The sequence below is a fragment of the Xenopus laevis genome, chromosome 3L (assembly GCF_017654675.1).
Source record: "Xenopus laevis strain J_2021 chromosome 3L, Xenopus_laevis_v10.1, whole genome shotgun sequence".
NCBI lineage: Eukaryota > Metazoa > Chordata > Amphibia > Anura > Pipidae > Xenopus > Xenopus laevis.
In genome coordinates, this window is record NC_054375.1 from 63,117,418 (window position 1) to 63,141,723 (window position 24,306).

At 35.9% G+C, this 24,306-nt stretch overlaps 3 protein-coding genes across 3 annotated transcripts; 1 reads left to right on the plus strand and 2 right to left on the minus strand.

Annotated features, from left to right (window-relative positions):
- Positions 1-1,057: 1,057 nt before the first annotated feature.
- On the minus strand, positions 1,058-12,675 carry LOC108711061 (angiopoietin-related protein 5-like). The gene is made up of 6 exons (XM_041585571.1): positions 12,610-12,675; positions 5,382-5,406; positions 4,874-4,965; positions 4,580-4,700; positions 3,877-4,065; positions 1,058-2,964 (listed from the first exon to the last, which is right to left on the minus strand). Exons 1-6 carry the CDS (start codon positions 12,673-12,675, stop codon positions 2,675-2,677), a joined length of 783 nt encoding a protein of 260 aa, XP_041441505.1. The 3' UTR covers positions 1,058-2,674.
- Positions 12,676-19,035: 6,360 nt separating this feature from the next.
- Positions 19,036-19,906, plus strand: LOC121401172. Its single transcript, XM_041585507.1, has one exon. The coding sequence runs from the start codon at positions 19,100-19,102 to the stop codon at positions 19,850-19,852; it is 753 nt and encodes a 250-aa protein (XP_041441441.1). The 5' UTR covers positions 19,036-19,099; the 3' UTR covers positions 19,853-19,906.
- Positions 19,907-21,019: 1,113 nt separating this feature from the next.
- Positions 21,020-23,088, minus strand: LOC108705349. Its single transcript, XM_041586301.1, has 3 exons — positions 22,754-23,088; positions 22,403-22,562; positions 21,020-22,328 (listed from the first exon to the last, which is right to left on the minus strand). Exons 1-3 carry the CDS (start codon positions 23,019-23,021, stop codon positions 21,263-21,265), a joined length of 1,494 nt encoding a protein of 497 aa, XP_041442235.1. The 5' UTR covers positions 23,022-23,088; the 3' UTR covers positions 21,020-21,262.
- Positions 23,089-24,306: the final 1,218 nt, after the last annotated feature.

The window sequence follows — 24,306 nt, forward strand, 5'->3', positions numbered from 1 at the left end:
GGTAATCTGTACTACTCACAGGTGTCCTAAAAAGGGGTTGTTCCCCTTAAAATTAACTTTTAGTATGATGCAGACATTGATATTGTGAGATAATTTGTGGTTGCTTTTCAGTTTTATTTTTTATAATTTTTCAGTTATTTAGCTTTATATTAAGAAACTCTCCAGCTGGAAAATCAGCAGATATGTGGCTTTTAGTGACTTGTATACCGTAGCAACCAGGAAGTGGTTTGAATGAGAGACTAGACTATAAATTGGAGCTAAACTGAATAGAAATATAAGGAATACAAAGTTACAATATAAATACAATTGTAAGCTCATAGAGAAATAATTTTTTGGCTGAAAAGATGTAGGAGAGGAAAAAAAAAGTATAAAAAGAAGATCAGTTGCAATAACATACAACAATTTAACTTAAAAGTGAACCACCATTTAATTAAAATGGAGAATAGAGATTCTGTTGTGATTTTTATGTTATAGCTTTTATTATTATATTAAAAAAATATAATATTACACTGCGTACTTTGCAAATAATTCATTTTACCATTTATATATTTTTAAACCAATAAGCATATTTTTTTAGTTGCAATATTGGTGTGTAGTTATCTCAGTGTATTGTGCCTGATCCGGTGCTTTCAATAGGAGCCATCTGCTTTCAGAAAAGCTATTGTTCTCCTAGTCAATGTAACTGGAGCAGTCATGAATTTCATCTTATGCGATTGAGTGTTATTCTCATATCTACAACTAGGGCATAGGAGCAACATAGGGCAACATGTCTAGTCCCATGTCAGATTTCAAAACTAAATATAAAAAAAATCTGTTTGCTCTTTTGAAAAAATACATTTCACTGCAGGAGTCTGCAATTAACTGATGCGTTTTGTGAAAACATGTTTTTCTGTGAAAGAATCCCTTTAATCACACTAATTGCCTGTTAAAGCTTTAGTTGATTTCTGCAACTCCCACCCTGCTTGGGGCAGAACTATATACAAGCACAGTTGTATACAGTATACTTTCCAATATACATTAAATACTATCAGTGGTTCTAAAATGATCTGTAAATGCAATTGCTATTGATACAGTTTCTATCTGACTGAGTACATCCTCTGTTCTACTTGCTCAAATGTTGCAAGCCCTCTGACCTGAAGGAGATGTTATTTCTGTTGCATTGTTTTAAGACCCGACAAACACTGCTTTCAACCTTTCAGCTGCACTTGCATTTACAAATAACTTTAAAACCATCAAAAGTGTTTAAGGTACACTAGAAAGTTGGTTTTTGAGTGGTGGACCAACTAACTGCAAGTGGGGAAGGGAGGAGGACTACACAGGGCCCAAAACTGAGCTATAGAGTCCAATAGCTTCTAGTGGCACCAAGAATGCTGTTTAATGCCAAAATTCATCAAACACAGCAATTCAATACATTCCTGCAAAGATTATGTTTTCTTTTGGCTTTTATTCAAGTGTTCAGTGAATAAAAAAGACATAAAAATAACAACAAAATAAAACAACAATAGGAATAAAAAAACACATTAATAGGAATAAAAAACAGAGGTACAACACAGATCTAATAAACTATTTACAGCAATACAGCATATTATATCAAACATTAGCTGCTTCTTTGTCTCGTATGAAAGATTATTACCTTGTTAGCAAGGATATGGGAGATAACTGGGAAACTATACCCTTGAACGCTACAGGTCTCTTTAAAATTATATCATATAAAACAATAAATATGTAAAACATTGCTTCATAAAAATAGTCTTTTCATGAAAAATACATTTTCTAGTAGTGTGTATCATTGGATAATTCCATATAGAAAAAGGGAATTTTAACCAGTAAAGTCTGCCACCTGGCTTATATGATGCTCTGTATTCACAGAAAAACCAAGGGCTCACATACATGTTAAGTTATCAGCCAATGAATTGACAGAACAGTGTCTTTTTTACTCAGGCTTCTTCTTGCTGCAGTTAGAGCTGCATGTTACAGTGAGTGACACAAAGTACATTACATAATGTTTGCTCAATCTAAAAGAAAATAAAAGGTCAGCTCTTGTATGCCAACTTGATAAATCTTCAAGAGGTCTCTCTACATTATGATATAAATGATCTATTGGTTAAGTATTCCTTCTGAAGGTATAGTTTACCTTTAAAGGAGAGCTTAACCCCTTCCAATAAGAAAAGCCCCTACCTACTACCCTAGATAGCCTCCCCACCCTGATTCCCCCCCATAGTTCATTACCCCTGGAAGTGTCCAGAATACATTGCTCATGTATTGGTGCACAGTTAGTACAGCTGAGCTCATGGTCGCCATCTTCTGAATCTTCGGTCTTCATCTGTAAGGGATCGCTGTATTGGCGCATGCGTAGTCTTCCAAAAGGGAAGGAAGAGGACTAAAAGAAGACCAAAGATCTGAAAGATGTCGTCCATGAGCTCCACTGCACTCACTCTGCACCTATACATTAGCAATGTATTCAGGACACTTTCAGAGGTAATGAACTTTGCTGGGGGAAGCAGGGTGGGGGGGGGGGCTATCTAGGGTAGTAGGTAGGGGCTTTTCCTATTGGGGGGTTTAGTTCTCATTTAAACAATACAATTTTAATAAATTAAAACAGTGACAGAAGATTTTTTTTACCCCTGTTGTGCATGTTATGTACCTATATACAAACATACAGCATAAGAATAGGTCAGTAATTTCTAACACACATCTTGCTGTATTTCAGTGATTCTGTTACTCTGTATGTCCCCCAGGACACTGAAGAGGCCCAGCCCACATTATTTCCTTGAGGGCGCCACTGACCATTCAGATTCGCATTGCCACAACTGCTAAACCACCATCCAGAATTAGACTGATACTGGCTGCAACTGGTAAACCTGGTGTCACCAATCTTGCATATGCTACAGTTGTCATTGTCCTTATTTTTGGTGCTAAAAAAGCTGCCATCTTGATTGCCATTTCCAGTTCTGGAAGCATCTCCTGGAATCAAACAAAGGTCTCTCATTACTTGGTACCCAATGCACAATAGACATAGACTATTACATAAGACTATTCCATAGCTGCTGGATTTGTTAAACACAACAGGGGAAATGTTAATGGAAAAAATGTGCAATGTGGAAAATGTTGTAGTTGGTTGAACAACTGTGAAGTTAACGTAGCTTTTAAAAACACCCCAACTTAATTAGCAATTGCAATCTCCATCCCCGTACATTTTTAAAATTGGAACTAGTCCACAGTGTATATAATAAAACATTTTACTGATAAAGTCTTTATTTTTGCACCAAAAATATGCTGTCTTTAGACAGGTCAGATAGATTGGCAATTTGTTAGGCAGCCTACAGGGAATATATGGTTTATTATAACCCTGGCCCGGCTTTCCTCATTTGTACACATGTACCGGGCCAGAGTACTTTCCATCTGTGCACTACACCATCTTCTTCAATGTTTCCAGGGATCCCTTGCACCATCCTAGGCTATGGCATGCATAATATATATATTACAGTCACACATTTTACTCTAGTGCATGTGCAATGTGACATCCCAGGGTTGTACAAAGTATCACTGGTAAAATTAAATAAAAGGAAAGAAGCAAAACATTATATGTAGTGCCCAATGATTTTGATATTCCTTGTCCTTGTAGTGTAGTTTGATAGACAAAGAGCAAAAGGGCCTGAAATGATTGTCTTTGAATGGAGACCTTGGATGGTCTTTTGTGGCTCTATGAAAAAGGAAATGTCAGTTCTCTAACGTTGAAATGACTGATGAAACTATTATACCATTATTCAACGGATAATTACATTAACTGACCTAATGGATAATAATCCTATTTTCCATTATACAAAGAATGTCCCCATACACCCATACCCACATTCTTTTAATTCTGGTTCTTACCTGCATTTCCAGAATATACTCCCAAGGAGAGTTGGTAGAATTTGCTTTCAGGACCAACTTTAAATGAGCTGTACAAGGAATAGGTGCCAAGGCTATCATCAAAGGCATCAAGGCTGATGAATAATTCAGAGTTTCTGCCATTCTGGTTGGTCAGCACATACATGTTATCCAGTCCCAGCCATTGTTCTCCTGAAAGGGCAATGAGACCAATTTGTACCATATAATACCATATAATAATATTTACAAATTGATACAAAGTAAAACATATATAATTCTGGCTATATATATATATATATATATATATATATATATATATATATATATATATATATATATATAGTGCCAGAATTAAAGGATAGAGCCCAGGCCACCTCGGGAAGAAGAGGCTCTTTGTGATGTAGTCTGGGTCTATGTTAATTGTCAATGTGATGTCTAACCCATGATTCTGCAGTGGTTAATCTATCAATATCAGCACCCCAATGCTTCAGATGGCAGTTTATGCTTTGAATTCTAAATTAAGAGTTGCTGGTACCAAGGATTAACATCAGTGATACAAATACAGAAAATACCAGTTATTGTGATGTGTGCATTCCTATCTGGTTTTGCACTATATTAGCTCTGAATGTCACAAAAAAAATGGTTTAAATTTACAGGATGAATAACAGTAGAACTGTACTCTACTGCTCAAATTATACATCCTTACCTATGATGTTTCCAAATCCCTGCTTGTATTCAGCCCAAATTCTGTTGAAGAGTAGACCATCTTGTCCATCATGTCTCTGTATGAGTGTCCAGCCCCCATCAGCTTTCATATCACAGAATACCTACAGGTAAGCCAGAATGTCAGTTTGGCAAGTTCACATATCAACATCTATAGAGTTGTAATTAAATAATATAGCACTGATTAATGATTATTTTTGTGCAGTGCATATGTATATATACCGTATATATATATATATATATATATATATATATATATATATATATATATATATACCTGAACAGATGTGCTGGCACCTAGAGGTTTTATTGTGTAAACCCTACTGACAGATCCATTGTTTCTTTCCCAGATGTGTGAACAGTCATAACCTGCAAACAAAAAAACAAACAGATTTTAAGCAAATGGCTTCTTTTTTTAAATAACCAAATGTTCTGTTTAAATAAAAAGCTTGCTGTTATTAATAGTTTCTCACATCTGCCAAATTATTGCCAATAATATGAAGCAATTTGAGATCATTTAAAGGTCTATTGTTATGTTTTGTTCCTAAGAGAAAAATATTGCTTCAGCATTTACAACACCATCCTATAGTTTCACACAACAAGCAATCTACAGTATGAGAATTGTTAGATGAGACAGTCCATTGCCATTTAGTGTAGACAGCAAGTTGGCCAGATGATCAGTTAATCTGAATTCTGTTCTATATATCCCTTAACTGCAGAGTGTCTGCTAATTAAAGAATTAAAGTAGCACAAAGTTAGAGGGTAAATTGTAAAATGAATCTCACCTTGGGGGCTCTGTGTGGGGAAAACCTGTAATAACAAATACAAAAATGAAATTAGTGCTAAATATTTCGGAAAAAGTCATCAGGGTTGGGAGCCAACCTAGAAGCTAACAGGGTGTACAGATCATTTTAAACTCCCTCCTGCCAGTACATTTAAAATAATTCATGTAAGTAGGTATCTTTCTAATGCTGCTTGATGCAAGCAAGGCTTTCATTAATACATGGTATAGGAAAAATCCGCTAAAAATTGTAGTGCTGTATAAAAATAAAATATTATGTATAATTTAACTATACAATACACTGTGATGATTATATCCATTAGCAGCTCAAATAAAAAGCATTCATAATATAGCATGTATTTCTATTTGAAATGTGGTTGCAAGATATTTAGGCCCAGTATGGGAATCAATAAGTAAACATCATTTCTTAGTGCATATTCATTGAAAATTAAGAGGTGACAGGTGAGATAAGGAAGAGAGCAGAGAAAGATGACCCAGACCTTGCTGGCTGGTGACAGGCTTTTGCATATTTATTAACTGCAAACCAAAATAGATGTATTTCCCAGAGGCTTTATACTGGTTACTATAGTCATGTCAGGTGGAGCTTAACAGGTTTTTGGTAGATGCACCCGAAACTGCTTTCTGAGACTGCATGATTTGTCTGACTGCTTATATAATCCCCGCCCTAGTGGCCAGCCATGCAAATAGTTGCTAATGTTATTCAGACACTCATATATATATTATATTATTATTATTATTATTATTATTATTAACATGTATTTATATAGCGCCAACATATTGCGTAGCACTGTAATATATATATATATATATATATATATATATATATATATATATATATATATATATATATATATATATATATATATATATATATATATATATATATTCATGTAGAAAGCTGACGCACACTGGGATTTTCTCAAAAAAGAAACATATTTATTGGATCGACGTTTCGGTCCTCACATGGACCTTTATCAAGATAGATATAAAGTGCAAGTGTACATAGTTATAACTATGTACACTTGCACTTTATATCTATCTTGATAAAGGTCCATGTGAGGACCGAAACGTCGATCCAATAAATATGTTTCTTTTTTGAGAAAATCCCAGTGTGCGTCAGCTTTCTACATGAATATACAATTTTTTTCTGACCAGCACCTGGGTCTCTACTCCAGTAAGTGTGTGCCACAGCCCTTCCACATATATATATATATATATATATATATATATATATATATATATATATATATATATATATATATAGCAAAAAAGCAGCATAGCAAAAAATAGCAAAAAAATACCGCACTCAAAAGGCTCAGTTAGAGTAACTGATTTTAATAGAAAAACAAAAGAAATTACAAAGTTTCGATCACATCATAGTGATCTTCCTCAGGGAAAAGAAACTATATATATATATATATATATATATATATATATATATATATATATATATATATATATATAACAAACAAGGGAAAGTTGTGCTCACCACTAGTTTTTAAAATCATTAGGCGGGGGTGCAATGAGGGTGTGACCACAAAATACATATAGACAAATACAAGATTCCTCTGCACTCAACCCATTATCAATATATTTAAGACAGAGACATTTTGTGCATACTGCTACTGAAAAATGCCTTACCCTTTAAACAAAACAGGGATTGTTTGTCCATATATTGCAATATATTTAAGCTGGCCAACTACGTCAAAGTCATCCCATATCTGGCCAGTCCTATGCTCAATTTTCATCTGATTCATTAAGAATTCTATGGTTTAATTATACAATTATAATTAAACCATAGAATTCTTAATGAATCAGATGAAAATTGAGCATAGGACTGGCCAGATATGGGATGACTTTGACGTAGTTGGCCAGCTTAAATATATTGCAATATATGGACAAACAATCCCTGTTTTGTTTAAAGGGTAAGGCATTTTTCAGTAGCAGTATGCACAAAATGTCTCTGTCTTAAATATATTGATAATGGGTTGAGTGCAGAGGAATCTTGTATTTGTCTATATATATATATATATATATATATATATATATATATATATATATATATATATATATATATATATATATATATAATGTTCAAAGTGGACCAGCACACCGAAGTTTTCAATCAAAAGAGCTTTATTTCAACATCACTCATGTGTCCATGTGAGTGATGTTGAAATAAAGCTCTTTTGATTGAAAACTTCGGTGTGCTGGTCCACTTTGAACATTGTATACGCTGATTGACCAAGCACCCATATTTGAACAACAAGGAAGGAGTGCAGGTACTTTGTGAATGCTTATATATATATATATATATATATATATATATATATATATATATATATATATATATATATATATATATATATATATATATATATATATATATATATATATATATATATATATATAGGCAAGAGAGAAAAACCGCACCAACAGGTCTTTATACAAAAATAGAAAACCTTTTATTCAACGTTTCGGCTCAACCGATGGAGCCGGATATAATTTACAGAATATTCATGGCTATTGTGTATTATATATATATCAATAATCTTCAGACCAGCACTCCCTTTAAAAACTTGATAATTTTATTATTATTCTGTAGTATCAAATACCCGATGTTTCGGTCCACATTTGGACCTTTTTCAAGGATAAAATGAATGAATGAATTGATATAATAAATCAGAAAAGACCCAGAGTACAAGAAGAAACACAGTACAGACAGTTCCTTACCTTTTTCCTTCACACTATAAATCACTGTCTCCACATAAACCCACCTCTGGTGTTTTCTCATTATATAAGCCAACTTTTAGAGATGGCATCTGCCTTTAACCAATCAAAATAAAGCATGCACCCACTAACCTGCCTCAGGGCCAGAAGTGATACTGTACCACGAGAGACCCTCTTCTTTTCAAAAGGATTATAGCAATTAAATGGGAATATGTAAATGATTTTCAAAGCCCTTTCAAATTTTTTTGGAGTTTCACACTGGAAACTACAAAACCTTGTCTAACAAGTCCCGAGCGTACATGACCTTCCTCATGTACTTACTTTCAGAATTTTACAGGGGGGATGAATGGGGGTAGATTATGTAACAACTGGAGAAGGAAAAATAATCAACAAAATTCTATCACAATTATTCTAAAACATATCCACTGCCAAAAGTTTATAAAACCTCTTTTTTTTTACACTTTACAAAAAACAACTTGTTAAACCTTTATCTTTTTTTTATTTTTACTGGTGATAAAATGAATAAAGAGAAAATGCTAGGAAACATTAAAACTGTGCCACTTACATTTTTTTCCACTGGTGACAGAAAGTGAAAAGAAAGATTTTTTTCCCCAAATCTTTTCTCAAATCATGTTTACATATTATCCACTTGTTTTCTGTTGCAGGAGAGATTATACCACTTCAATCTCTTCACAGTGCACAGAAAATGTGCTGATACATCTTAATTTTCCACTACAATTACACACTTGTAACCCATTATGTTATGAATCTTAGTTTATGTTTTGGGATCAGTAAATTCATGCATGAGTAGATCATAGAACAGAGGCAAACCCACTGACAATTTAATAGAGATTTACATCTCTTCCATTTAAATATGTTATTCTAAGTTATACAGAATAATAGCACCCTACAACAACTGCAGCAGAGTTACAAGTTGAGTCCATTATGAGTCCATTAAAGGAAAACTGTACCCCCAAAATGAATACTTAAGCAACAGATAGTTTATATCAAATTGAATGACATATTAAAGAATCTTACCAAACTGGAATATATATTTACATAAATATTGCCCTTTTACATCTCTTGCCTTGAACCACCATTTTGTGACTCTATCTGTGCTGCCTCAGAGATCACCTGACCAGAAATACTACAACACTAACTGTAACAGGAAGAAGTGTGGAAGCAAAAGGCAGAACTCTGTCTGTTAATTGGCTCATGTGACCTTACATGTGGTTTGTATGTGTGCACAGTGAATCTTACGATCTCAGGGGGCGGCCCTTATTTTTTAAAATGGCAATTTTCTATTTATGATTACCCAATGGCACATACTACTAAAAAAGTATATTATTATGATAATGGTTCATTTACATGAAGCAGGGTTTTACACATGAGCTGTTTTACTCAGTATCTTTTAATAGAGACCTACATTGTTTGGGGGGGGTATAGTTTTCCTTTAATGAGCTTGTTAGGATTAATGCTTTATATTACACAGGTGTAGAGGAAACTGGGAGTTGAAACTATGGACCTTATGTATGAGGTCAGTTGTCTTCCAACTCTATTATGAGCTGGCTTCTGCTACATTAGTCGGGAGTCAGAATCAGTATTGCAGAGACTATAAGGGTTAGTTCATACGAGGAGATTCGGGGAGATTTTGTCGCCTGGCGACTAATCGCCTCGTCTTCTGAGCGACAATCTCCCCGAACTGCTCGAAGTTGCGGAGGCAACTTTGGGCGACTATGGAAAACGCATCGCCCCATGTGCTTTAGCGCAGGCGACTTTTACCATTCTCTCAAACCACTACTTGGTTGCTAGGGTTAATTGGACCATAATAACCAGACAGTTACTGAATTCATAATGCAAAAGCTGCAATAGTTTATTATAGTTATAGAATGTTCCTGTATAGTTTCAGTTATACACGTGAATGCGTACCTCTACTGAGACATTCTACATACATATTCCCTGGTTATAAATAAGACAAATATTCCCCTTTAAATCCTTTTATGTTCTATATAAACCGTTGCACTGGTATTTTAATGACCATATATAATAACAATCTGTATACAATGTTCACAGTGATGAATATTGTTTTGGACCATAATAGTGATGCCATTGGAACCAAATGCAATCAGAATGAGTGGGCCATGTTTAACAACACTAAGGGGCAGATTTTCGAAGTAATGGGAGTTTTTTTGAACTCCCATAACTTCAAAATTGGAATAAAAAATTTTTTACATTTTTTTTTTCCTGCGGGTGAATAGGCTGTATTCGATCATTCGAATTGAAGTAAGATCGTATTCGATCAAATTCAATTAGAAGGATTTTTTTTAAAAAAAAACTTTGCTTTTTTAAAGTCCACCATGATACATTTCGTTATTCGAATTTGTTTCAAATGCAAATCAAATTTGGACTATTCCCTAGTCGAAGTACACAAAAAAAGCTCGAAATTCAAATTTTTTTATTTCTAATTTTCAATTCAACCCTTGGTAAATCTGCCCTTAATTGTATTTGTAACACTGCAGTACCCCATAGTACAACAATATGTACTTACATTATTATAACTGCATATGACAAAAGGAAGCTTTATGTTGATTGGAGAATCTTCTCACCTATGGTGTTTAAAATATAATTGAACTCACTTTCAGTGCCACTGATCAGTAAGAGAATATACCTGTATGGCCATCTTACCCCCACCATGGACACCATATCAGCAATACTGCACTTTTGGTGGTGTAAGATAAGAGAATGAGTTTTTATTTGCTTTATCATAGACTAAACTAGCCAGTTTAAGGCTGATATTGGTAACTGATTCACAGGCAATTGGTCACAAATCGTAAAACCCCAGACAGTCTGTTTTAAGCTGACCATAGACGCAAAGATCCAATCGTACGAATCATCGTACGATCAGACTTTCCCATCACCCGACCTACCACTAACCATTCCGATCAAATAAAGTACAAAAGAACAGATCAGCCGATGTTCTGCCCCTGACAGCAATCCTATGAAAGTTATGTCTGACCAAATCTAGTGTCTCCCTCTGAAAATCATACAGAGATACATGCAGAGATATTATCGGCAGCCGACAGAAATCTTTTAACCTGTCCGATCGACCAAACGACCGATCTCCGCCAGACGAAAAATGTCTGGACTCTCCACACACGGTCCGAAAACCTTACGAATCCTCGATTCATACGATCAGATCTGTCTATGGCCAGTTTAACTCTCTTTATGAAACCACTTTGCTTAATCCTCTCAAACTTGCATATACTGTATAAAGAATAGCTTTTTTACACTTCATAGCATTTAAAAGCCCTGCCCTTAATCCTTATGATAAAGAAAAGCTCCCTGCTGCATTTTCAACTTCCAATTTAAAAATCTTTGCTGCTGGGAAATACTTGGCATGCCATTCAGGGCAGAGACACACACGAAGATTCAGGGAGATTAGTCGCCCAGCAACAAATCGCCTCTTCATCGGGTAACTAATCTCCCCGAACTGCCTTTCCGCCGGCTAGAATCGAAATCACCAGCGGGCTGACACTCGGAGTGATTCTCACGAGGAAAGTTCGAAAAACGAAGCTCTCCCAGTGCCACCCTGCCTGTGATTTAGATTCTAGCCAGCGGGAAGGCTTTTCGGGGAGATATCACCAGAAGAAGAGGTGATTTGTTGCTGGGCGACTAAATCTCCCAGAATCTTCGTGTGTGTCTCTGCCCTCAACTGCAGGCAACAGTGTCAAGAAGAATGAGACAATGACTTGCTCAAGTACGCCACACTGTGCAATACACACAAAAACAAAGGGATGAATGAAATCAAAAGTGAAAACAGCTGAAACTGGATCAAGCCTTTTAATAATTTTGAGCAATTAAGATACTAATCTTGTAAGGCATTAGAAAGCAGCACGTGTAGACTACATGACTACAAAGGGATAATATACACTAAGTAAAGACGGCCATACACGGGCCGATAAAAGCTGCCGACAGACTGTGTCGGCAGCTTATTGGCCCGTGTATGGGGGCCCCCGACGGGCTTCCCCGATCGAGATCTGGCCGAAAGTCGGCCAGATCTCGATCAGATGGGTTTAAAAATCGCGTCGGATCGCGGCTGCATCTGTTCGTTGATGCGGTCCCGCGATCCGACCGCCCGTTTGAGAATGCTAGGATCCGATCGTTGGGCCCTAGGGCCCACGATCGGATCTGCCCGATATTGCCCACCTCAAGGTGGGCATATCGGAGGGAGATCCGCTCGTTTGGCGACATCGCCAAACGAGCGGATCTATCCATGTATGGGAACCTTAAGTAAACTAAGTAAGTAAACTAAGTAAATGTGCAGAAAGTCCTTCCCCCAACTGCCTATGAAGCTCTTTTTTTCTGATAGCTCTTGCAGTGCTCCAAGCAAAGCTGCAGGACTGATGGCCCAGGGGTTAGTTGCCTATCTTGAATTACCTGTCCAATCAGATGCCACGTACATTGGGCGAGCCTTGTTATACCGCTCCTGGGTCACTGCTCCAGGCTCTGGATATATGGAACAGCATATGACTGCCGCACACCCCCATGTTAATATGGTGTCCCTGTCAGTGATATAACTTGCAATAACGTACACTGCTTCAAAATCTTTTTCTCAAAAACTACTTGTTTAAAAAAGGCAGTTTAAAAAAGGTTCAAATGTTCTCTGCATATTGAATTCTTAACAGTTCTTAAAGAAATAAGACTTGCCAGTAGCTTATACTTTTTAATATTTTATAATATCAAAATCTAATGGGGCTCTATTATAAAGAGGCAGAGGAGTGTGTGATTAGTTATATGCCTGGCAAGCATTCATGAACCAGCTCAATGCCAAGGATAAGGCCAACTCCTCTGAAATCGTTTGTGATATGTTTTATGTAAAACAAGGCCATCAGTTTGGGTTCCCCCACTTTACTGTTCATCGGGGCACATGGACTGAATTATGAATGCCTACCTTTTCAACGGCCTATCGGTGGTCTGTGTGACATCACTGCACACTTCATGGATTCTACTGATTGGCTGAGATCTTCAAGAAATTAAAGTTGGTTTAGGGATCCCTAAAAGGACAAGAATAAGCATTAACAAATGATATCCTTATTTTTTTCATCCAAAGACACCATTACAAAGTAACATGTCAGAATATATGTATTGCAAGTAGGCCCTTTATGAGAATAACACAAAGGTTTGGGTATGTTGCCATTTCTGAAGAAGTTATACAGTATATTTGTGAAGAATACAAAGCATCCACAATGATTTTATATATTTTATTTTATAACTGCAGCAATTGCACACACAATCCTTTTATTGTACTCATTGAAGTATAGATATTGTAATTATAGAAACTACATTATAATTTCATTAGAGTTATTTAGCTTTTTCAGCAGCTCTCCAGTTTACAATCTCAGCAATCTGCTTGCTGGGGTCCAACTTACCCTAGAAACCATGATACCACAATAAATTTGTAGTTGGGGTCAGTGACCCCCATTTGAAAGATGAATCCAAAAATATAAAAAAGAAAAAATTAAAATAAAAGTTAACTTAAAGATAAACCACCCTTTGATGAACAGAGAAATCAGGTATGTGATTATAAGGTAATAAGCTTTGTGGTGGAAAGAGGCCATAGCATGTTTATAAAACAATAAGTAAGCCACTCACAACATTGTACAGTTTTCTTAAATATCACACAAAAAGTGTATAAGTCACTATAAATATTGTATTATTATGTCCTACAAAAGTACAGTTTGTACTGCCAGGCTAAATAGATACCATTTAAGTGTCAATAAACGTTTCTTTCCAAGGAAAAGATAAAAGAAACCAAAAAATTTAATTCTGAGAACTTTTGCACTTTTGCACTTCACACTTAATTTTCTAATTGTATTGGTTTCTGAGATATTATAAAACAGTTTATTCCAGACTATTCCAGACTCTTGTTATAGTTATACAGGAGCAGTGACCAGCTCCATGTTGTAGCCCCCACCCTTCCCAGCTATAGTCAGGTGATCCCACTGGTGTCTAATAAAAGGGCAGCCAAGTATGGAGGTTTACTTTGAAAGCAGCTAGTAAGTTGCAGGTAAAACCAAGTCCCTTTGTAAAATGTATAATGAAGCAATAGAATTCTTAATGAATCAGATGAAAATCAAGCGTAGGACTGGCCAGATATGGGATGACTTTGACGTAGTTGGCCAGCTTAAATATATTGCAATATATGGACAAACAATCCCTGTTTTGTTTAAAGGGTAATGCATTTTTTAGTAGCAGTATGCACAAAATGTCGCTGTCTTAAATATATTGATAATGGGTTGAGTGCAGAGGACTCTTGTGTTTGACTATATGTATTTTGTGGTCACAGCCTCATTGCACCCCCACCTAATGGTTTTAAAAAATAGTGGTGAGCACAACTTTCCTTTGTTTGTTATAGTTTATACAGGAGCAGTGACCAGCTCCATGTTGTAGCCCCCACCCTTCCCAGCTATAGTCAGGTGATCCCACTGGTGTCTAATAAAAGGGCAGCCAAGTATGGAGGTTTACTTTGAAAGCAGCTAGTAAGTTGCAGGTAAAACCTAGTCCCTTTGTAAAATGTATAATGAAGCAATAGAATTCTTAATGAATCAGATGAAAATCAAGCGTAGGACTGGCCAGATATGGGATGACTTTGACGTAGTTGGCCAGCTTAAATATATTGCAATATATGGACAAACAATCCCTGTTTTGTTTAAAGGGTAAGGCATTTTTTAGTAGCAGTATGCACAAAATGTCGCTGTCTTAAATATATTGATAATGGGTTGAGTGCAGAGGACTCTTGTGTTTGACTATAAGCAATTTTTCCATGTTTATAGGGTGAAATAACCGCCTAGAAATTCACAACATGGTGTTCCATGCTACTATCAATAATGAATGAAATAAAAAAAACTGTATAAAGAAAAAATAAAGTGATGGCTCTCACAGGATTTGTATGAAAAAGGCAAATAAGGGTAAAGAAAAAAAGGTTTATTCGTCCAACGTTTCGATCCCTTCACAACATGGTGTTCCATGCTACTATCAATAATGAATGAAATAAAAAAAACTGTATAAAGAAAAAATAAAGTGATGGCTCTCACAGGATTTGTATGAAAAAGGCAAATAAGGGTAAAGAAAAAAAGGTTTATTCGTCCAACGTTTCGATCCCTCACAGGAAACTTTTTAATAAATAAATATATATATATATATATATATATATATATATATATATATATATATATATATATATATATATATATATATATATATATATATATATTGTATATATATATATATATATATTGTATATATATGATAAAATAGTTCCTTTACTTTTTTTTATATCAGAGTTAGATTTAACAATTAGCCAGAAAAGGCAAAAAATAGATAAATTGCCAGTACATTAACCAAAATTTCCCTTAGCTAAGAGTAAAGAACAGAAGCACCATTTTTCAGTTTAGCAAATGTATCTGTGGATGTCACACAATGTTATTACGTGTCAGGTTACAAAACAGAATGAGTCCCTTCCAACTTCCAATGATTTATATATGGAGCATTAAAATTGATTGAATAGCCTCCACAAGACAATAAACGTGCTCACCCTTAGGACATAATGACCTGGGTGTATATACCCCAGGTCCCACGCTGCTGGGCACACGGCACTCTATAATGAGCAGATAGAGGATTTAGTAAAGACGAGTGGCCCGGGTACATCGCCCTGAACACATAGCTATGGGTGATGTGCGCTCCATACGAAAATTGCTGGCAAGCACTCCAAGGTCCACTCGTATTGTAAAATCATCAAAGTTTATTTCAACAGATTAAAAGAAACATTTTTGTCCTGACGCGTTTCGTTTCAAGGATACATAGTCATAGGCACCATAGGCCTATAATAAACTTTGATGATTTTACCCTACAAGTGGACCTTGGAGTGCTTGCCAGCAATTTTCGTTTGGAGATTACGTGTCAGGTTATCTGCAAAAGTTTTTCCTTTACCAAACAGCAGTGATTCGCTGTCCCCTAGTGGTGGTGTTTTGCAAATCATATTTGCATATATTTTCATAAAAGGCCCCACATATTGAATTGGTCTGGCATGTGATGTTTGTGATGTACTCACGTTATAATCAAAATAATCAGTTTGCTCCGTCTGTTATTATACGCTTATTGGTAACTGGAAAGTAGGAATTTCGCCAAAATACTAGTCTGTCGCTACACTGCATTATTCACATCTTCAACACATTGTTTTCCCTTCAAAACAAAGAGCACAATATACCCCAAACTCTAAAACAAAGCTGTCCAGTTGGAGGCCAAGAAGTGACCCTCCATGGTTCCCAGCTTGACTATTTTAAACCGTGATTACCCTGAAAATGTACCCCTAAATGTATCCTTATTTAACAAACTATGGGCATTCAGTGGAGTCATAGTAAATTGCTGACATATCCAAAACAACTTAATCATGACCTGGAAGTAAAGGACCTGGAGAATAACCAGCTGGGGGAACCTGTAAGCTTATGTGGCGTGGGCTGGAAAGAGCCAAAAGCCCATCATCCTTATGAAACATACATGAGATTTTTTTAAATGTTGGTTATTTCATTTTCAGTTACTGTAGAACCATCTGACAACCTGCTCGATCTGCATTTTTCTGCTGAAACCCTCATTGATGTGGGACTTCTGACCAATGTATGATAGATATTTAAACCAGAGAAGTCATTTTTGAAAAGTGTATGCATTACAGTGAGCAGAACAGTGTTAGGATTTCTGATCTACCCTGGGATGTAAAGACTTGTGTATGTTAAGCCTCCCCAATAATCTTACAACACACAGGACAAGGTTTTTATACAAGGAATTTGCACTATGTTGACCCTGCCATGTCTTCCTGGAGTTTTCAGAAACTCATTGAATTTGAGTCTGGGGTCTTCAATTAGCCTTCCCAATAACAAATATCTACCTCCACCTATATGCTACCTTGGTTCCAACAAGTAAAGCACCAGTCTGTAGCTAATTACATTGAACACAGAGGCAACACATAATTGCTGACTCATTCCGAGCTGTACTTATAATGATGTTCAAAATATTTTAAAAACGTTGGAAAGTTGATGTAAAATATTTTGCATATTTTGATAGCTCTTTGTAGTCAGGGGAGTAGCTGTAGATGAAGCAGACCCTTCACTTTCTGGAGCGCTAGGAGGTATAAGGGCCCTTTCCCCCCCATATTTGCATATGCAAATTAGTATTCTGATTTGGTTCGGTATTCAACCTTTTTTAGCGAAGGATTGAGGGTTTTGGCCGAATCCAAAATAGTGGATTCGGTGCATCCCTAATTTTAAAGCACAGACCAACTTCCTAATGTGCTTTGGTCACATAAGCTCACCTTTATACAGGGAGTGAGTGTCTACCAACATAGTAAAGGGACAGAAAGCAAGGGGAATAGTGACACCCTATGGCAAAGTGTTATGTATAATTTAGAGGCAGATTGTAACCCCTTGATAACATGTTTATATAAATAGCCTGTATAATCTTTCATTTGTGTTAAAAATGATAGACATAGAAGCAAAGTACACATAGTGGGCTTTACATTGTTTTACCCTTAAAGGGGATTGCAACTAAAAAAAATATGTAAACTCTGAATACTTCTCTGTGCACTTTTGCAATGTACATTATTTTTTTTTTATTTTTAATGGTTTGTCAGTTTTATACTGATAGACATGCTTGGCTAGACAACTCAGATTTTTCTCTCTCTCTACCAAAGCTAACATTGTCTATGCCAAAAAAACTCAGTAAGACCGAGAGAGAGCACACGATGCAGATTAACTGCTAAGTGGTTTATTCTTCACTACATGTTTCAGGCTACACGCCCTTTATCAAGTGTAGCCTGAAACATGTAGTGAAGAATAAACCACTTAGCAGTTAATCTGCATCGTGTGCTCTCTCTCGGTCTTAGGGCTCTTACACACGGGCGTTTACTTATGCGTTTTTCAAACGCATGTTGAGTGTGTTCAAATTTCCATTTGCGTTTATCTGCGTTTTTTTAGACGCAGTTATATGCGTTATATATGCGTTTTGTGTTGTCTCCTCTTTCTGTAAACGCATGTGCGTTTGTTGAATGTATAAAATTCCATGACCTCAACTTTCTATTTCCTGTGACTTTTGACCCTCAGATTCTGTGTGCTCTATAAACTATGGATTTATATGACATATTGAATTGTTTTCTCCAAGCAACATGCTTATTTTTTCTTTGTTTTAGGAAGAAGAGGATTGTCCCAAGGAAGGCGAGAATGTGGGTCCACCCTTTAATCTCCCAGAGATTTTCTAAGGGTCATTTTCATACTTTATTTCATGAGCTAAGAAAATATCCACCTAAATTTTTGGAGTTTACTCGTATGTCTATTATTGATTTTGATGAGCTTCTACAAATTCTGCGCCCTAGTTTACAAAAGCGTAATACAAATATGAGAAGATGCATTTCTCCAGAGGAGAGGCTGCTTGTGACCTTGAGGCAAGAAGAAATTATTTTTCCTGACATGTAACATCAACCTTTGTATATGAAACCACTTACTTTGTACTGAAGACCTTCTCAGATTTTGTTGTTCCATCTATATGAACTTAATAATATTAGAATTGATTAACCAAAAAAGGCCTCATAAGAGGATATTTTGCAGGAAAGTAACAAATCATTGTTAAAAGATAAATGGTTCAAAAGATATCCTTTACAAATTAAATTTCATTGAAATTTATGTGACAATATAATTGTCTACATCATATTAAATAGTATGTAAGGCTGCACCAAATTATTGAACAATATAAGTCTATTAATATATCTATTAATTTTATTCCAACCTATCTTTTTTTTGTAGATTTCTTGCTACAGGGGAATCACTGTCCTCCTTACATTTTCATTTTCTGCTTGGTAAGATGACAGTTTGTTCGATCGTCCATGAAACATGCAAGGCAATATGGTTGTGTTTGAAAGAGCAAGTTATGCCTGAACCCAACACACAAATGTGGGAGGGTATTACAGAGAACTTCTACAGAACCACTCAGTTTCCCAACTGTCTTGGAGCACTAGATGGGAAACACATCCGTATACGCAAGCCCCCAAGAAGTGGATCAAAGTTTTTTAATTATAAAAAATACTTTTCCATTGTTTTATTAGCATTAGTTGACAGCAATTATAAGTTCATTGCAATTGATGTTGGTGCATATGGCAGCACAGGTGATTCCCGTATTTTTAAAAATTCTGTTATGGGCCGCCACATCACAAGTGGCAGAATGAAATTTCCAAATCCAAAGTGTTTACCTGGAGGTCAAATTGCATTACCACATGTTTTAGTTGCTGATGAAGCTTTTGCAAGTTCTCAAAATATCTTAAAACCATACCCACAGAGAGGGCTTGATATTCGCAAACGGGTATATAACTATAGGCTGAGTAGAGCACGCAGAATGGTGGAGTGTGCTTTTGGAATTTTAGCCAATAAATGGCGCATTTTACATACCTCTATCCAGCTGGATGTGAAACATGTGGATATGGTCATTAAAGCATGCTGTGTGCTACATAATTTTCTAAGATTAAAAGACAGATATTTCAGTTTTGATGATATGTGTCATAATTTGACTGATGTTCATTGCCATGCTACTCGCTCTACTATACATGCCCTTCAGATTCGAGATCATTTTGCAGATTTTTTTCTTTCTCCCGAAGGTGAAGTACATTGGCAATACCACAAAATGTAAAAAACATGTTCCTAAGCTGTACACATGAGTTACAATAATTGTCGTTTTGTTAACACACAGACATGATCTCTATTGTGTGTTTATATTTCATCTGTATTCTGTAATTTCTTAATATTGTGTATGTTGTTTTGGTTTAACAATACAAAAACCAGTCAAGACAATAAATGCTGTAAAACAAGAATGTTTATTCACATTTTAGTTAAACAATAAAGAAAATTATTGTCACCAAAGGCTGTTTATTTGGTTATACATTTCGTAGGCGGAGGAGTGTGCGCACAAAGCACTTGAAGCACCCATAGTACACAGTACTGATGACACAATCAACACTGAAGGGAGGGGGGAGGACCGAGTAGCGCTATCGCAGAACCCTTCTGAAAGACACAGGCTAAGCAGATTTAAGTGTGGTATAGTCACCTATTTGGCCTTACTTAACTCTGTCACAGAATTATTGTTGACGAATGTATATTATCAAAATTACTAATATGTGTGCAAGTAATAATTGCGAATGTGAACCTCCCCTCTAACTATTATGTAACAAATGTAAAGGTATATGACCTTTATATAAAACAAATAGACACTTGATTACAATGCCTTCAAAATCAGCCATTTACAACCCAAAACAAACATTTATCCCCACTATACTTACTCCATCAATGTGTGTGTGTGTCTATCCTCTATTCATGTGTGACTTAGCTTCACTATTTCACACTAGTAAAAAAATTCTTTATTTGCACCCTTTGCCTACAACATAAATTGTCTGCCAGGCAGCTCATAACAGTCCAGCACAAACATACGGTACAACACAAAGCATAAATTATGCATAAAGAGATGCAACCATAAGTGAATGACACTGACAGTACAGTTGTTAGTGGCTGAAAGATTTGGAATTAAAGAAGAATTCACAGGCATTCCGAGGCAAATGCAAGCAGGGACAACCCTTGCGTGTTTACTAGCAGAAAACAGCAACGTTTCGGCGATAAAACACCTTTGTCAAGCACGCTTGACAAAAGTGTTTTATGGGCAAAACCTTGTTGTTTTCTGCTAATAGACCCGGAAGGCTTGTCCCTGCTTGCATTTGCCTCGGAATGCCTGTGAATTATTCTTCCAATCTGTTTTAGAGGGTGCCGATCCCTCTATCACCTATTCACCAGGCGTTCATTACACAAGGGTAGGGTGTGCGAGCAGTGCTTTGTATCCTGGAAGATTTGGATATCATAATGCTACTTATGCCATTGTTGAAATCAAAAATATAACACATTTAAAAGAATGTATCATATAAAGTATTGTTGAAATTTACACACTTTCTTCCAAAAACATTGAAGAGTAGTATATGTGAATGTGTTGAACCAAAAACTTGCAATATTGCACATAAATCTAAACATTACAGATCACATTTACAAATTATATGTATTACTCAACAACATCAACTCCAAGATCACGCAGAAATGAATATTTCTTACACACCGAATTAGCATTATAGTCTGTCTCCTGAGAAACATTCTCTGCAGATGGTGGTCTGATTAAATTAGCAGTGTTTGTGTTAACATTTAGGAATGACTCTGTTGTTTGATTCTCATTTAAAGGGTTTGCATTAATATGTCCTGAATGAGGTTGTTTTGTAAAGGAAGTTGCCTGATGCTGCACTGACAAATTCGGTGGGTTTGTTTGCAATTTATCTACTTGTGATTGCAGTGGAATGACATGCATTGGTATATTGTGCTTCAGGAGTGGTGGCTGTGTGTTGTTTTCAAAGGAATGGTGAGAGGTTTGTGCTTGATACTGCCTGTTGGTTAACTGTTGTGTGTAAGGATGAGGGTTTGAGTTTTGCAAAAAATTTACTTGAGGATGGTAAGTTGGATAGGTTGATGACTGAATGTTTGTTTGCAATGTGTTTTTAGTATAGTTTGGCATTTTCACACTATGAAACTTGGAAAATGAAGGTTGTTCTGTACACATCTGGTATGGTACACTGTAATCATATGTGTTCGAGTATATTTGAGGCCCTGCAACTGGAGGAAGTGTAGAATACTCTTTTGGTCTATATTCTGGATTAACAGAACTCTTAATAAAAGTATCTATACAATTAAGGACTGCAACTTTCATCTGTAACAGCTTGTTTTCAGGAACCTGCCTAATGTGAACAATCAAGCTTTTAGCAAAGCAAGTTGCTTCATCATCATCACATTGTATAGCTTTAGCTTTCTGATGTTCATGTAATTCGTTCTGTAAATTATTTAAAATACTCAGCACATCTTGAAATGATTCGTCAGCAGAATCAGATTTACTCTTTTTGCGACAACCAGCATTTTTAGATGAAAGAATTTTTTTTGGAGGATTTGCCTTCTTTGCAGAATTTTCTGGTTCAGACCTTTCAATATCTAACGGGGAAGGTAGTGAGTATTCAGTTTCCTCTTCCTCATCTAACCCACCAACAGCGCACATCTCTGAAGAATTTTCCTCAAGGTTAGTTGAAGTTCTAAAGTTCAATGGACAATATTTGTAATAAAGATGTTGTCAACAAAATGTATTAAAGGCCAAAAAAATACTTACTCTCTCACTTCTACTGTCTTCTGTAAAAACATCAGTTCCTTAAAATATGGATGAGTTTTCAAACTCTGTGGTGACGATCCACTTTTTGTACTGTTTGAAGCTTGAAAATCTTTGCGGAATCGATCACGTATAGACCGCCAACGAGTCTGAATTTCTTTTTCTGAAATAATAAACAACATTACACCCAAACACACACAACATACACACACAGACATTGACACATGCAAACACATAGAGAGAGGCACAATCATTTACATACATACATACATAGCATAAAAACATGCACAGAAACCATATACAGTACATTTACAATAAAAACAAGTATGCATTTGTTTGTAAAATAATCATTACCTTTTAATTTTTGCTGAGTTTCAGTCAAGCTCTCCCAATCCATAAATACATCCTTACATATATCTAGCCATGCTAGCTTGCGTTTATAGCGATCATGATAGCTTGATAAGCTGGAGTCGTAGACCTCTGGATGCTTTTCTACTGCATGTATTAATTCTTCAAGGCCCATTTTAGCACATAGTCCAAAATACACTTTGCAGAAAATTACCTGGTCAAACAAACAATACAAATGAACAGTCAAAATAAAAGAACACAAATGGCACAACATTCAAACACACAATACATGCATCTTGCTGTAACATACCCAAATTCCCTAGGATGGCAGAAGAACACGACAATGCCACTTGTATCTCTGCACACAATGCAACAACAACTCACTGCGCAGCAAATAAGCTCCAAACCAAAACGAGCCTTGTTGAAACTGGTTCTAAATTTACTCCTGCGCCACTTCCTGTTTTTAGTACTTCCGGATTACACTCGAATAAACGCATGAAAAAGGTTGAAACAAATGCTTCAAAACGCAAGTTTCGGCGCTTATTTGCGGTTCCATAGACGTATACGGTGTTCTAAACGCGCGTCAAGCGCAAAGAAATGCAACATGCTGCGTCTCAAAAAACGCAATGAAGCGCAAATGGAGGAAAACGCAACTCTGAGCGCACATGTGTACAACCAGGTAGAAAATAATAGAATCAATTAGCGAATGCGCTCAGATGCGCTCAGACCTGCGTCTCAAACGCACATCAAACGCAGCCAAAAACGTCCGTGTGTAAGAGCCCTTACTGAGTTTTTTTGGTTCATTTGCTGCACCTGAAGCGGAGGTGTCTGACTGAGATAGAGAGTTTGAGTTACCCCATTACCCAGTCAATCTCAATTTCTTTTGTAACATTGTCTATGCATTGTCCCTAGAGTTGGTGATTCTTAGTTGAGCCAAAAGCTCAAAAGTTCTAGAAACTAGAAAACATTGTACAGGTATGGGATTAATTATTATATCTTAGTTTATATCAAGTACAAAGTAATGTTTTATTGTTACATAGAAAAAGGAAATAATTTTTTAAAATTTGGATTATTTGGCTAAAATTTAATCTATGGGAGACAGTCTTTCCATAATTCTGAGCTTTCTGGATAATGGGATTTCAGATAACGGATCCCATACCTGTATTAGAAATGAGAAAACAAATGGAAAATGCAAAAGTGCTCAGTGAAGCACCCCAGCTAAGTTTACATCACTTCATGTTTTTGATTTAGATGCCGTTTAATTAGACTGTAAGCTATACAGAGACAGGTGCGCATCTGAAATATGAACAGTTTGTGCAAAAACACTGTATAACATGTCAGAGCTATATCCATAAATTATAATGATAAAAATTATACCCAATGTGATTCATATGCTAGTAGTAGCCTGTAATTATGGATGCATTGAATTTATATCTCATAATTCTAGAATAAATCTAAGAGAAAAAAGTTACTAGCAGCTTTCTAAATCATTATTTTTGGAAGAACAGTATGAGAGTAAATCAAGTCTGCAGGAAGTTTGTTTCTGTGAAATGTCTGTA

What these genes read in the sequence shown, in the direction of transcription:
- LOC121401172 (XM_041585507.1), top strand. Translation starts at nt 19,100, where the DNA reads ATGCCTGAACCCAACACACAAATGTGGGAGGGTATTACAGAGAACTTC.
- LOC108711061 (XM_041585571.1), bottom strand. Translation starts at nt 12,675, where the DNA reads ATGGGGGTGTGCGGCAGTCATATGCTGTTCCATATATCCAGAGCCTGG. An exon ending in GGGATTTGGAAACATCATAG is followed by an intron (nt 4,066 to 4,579) that starts GTAAGGATGTAT and finishes TTGCCCTTTCAG; the next exon opens with GAGAACAATGGCTGGGACTG. An exon ending in AGTATATTCTGGAAATGCAG is followed by an intron (nt 2,965 to 3,876) that starts GTAAGAACCAGA and finishes GTTTGATTCCAG; the next exon opens with GAGATGCTTCCAGAACTGGA.
- LOC108705349 (XM_041586301.1), bottom strand. Translation starts at nt 23,021, where the DNA reads ATGTTGTGCCATTTGTGTTCTTTTATTTTGACTGTTCATTTGTATTGT. An exon ending in AACTCAGCAAAAATTAAAAG is followed by an intron (nt 22,563 to 22,753) that starts GTAATGATTATT and finishes TTATTATTTCAG; the next exon opens with AAAAAGAAATTCAGACTCGT. An exon ending in AAGACAGTAGAAGTGAGAGA is followed by an intron (nt 22,329 to 22,402) that starts GTAAGTATTTTT and finishes ATTGAACTTTAG; the next exon opens with AACTTCAACTAACCTTGAGG.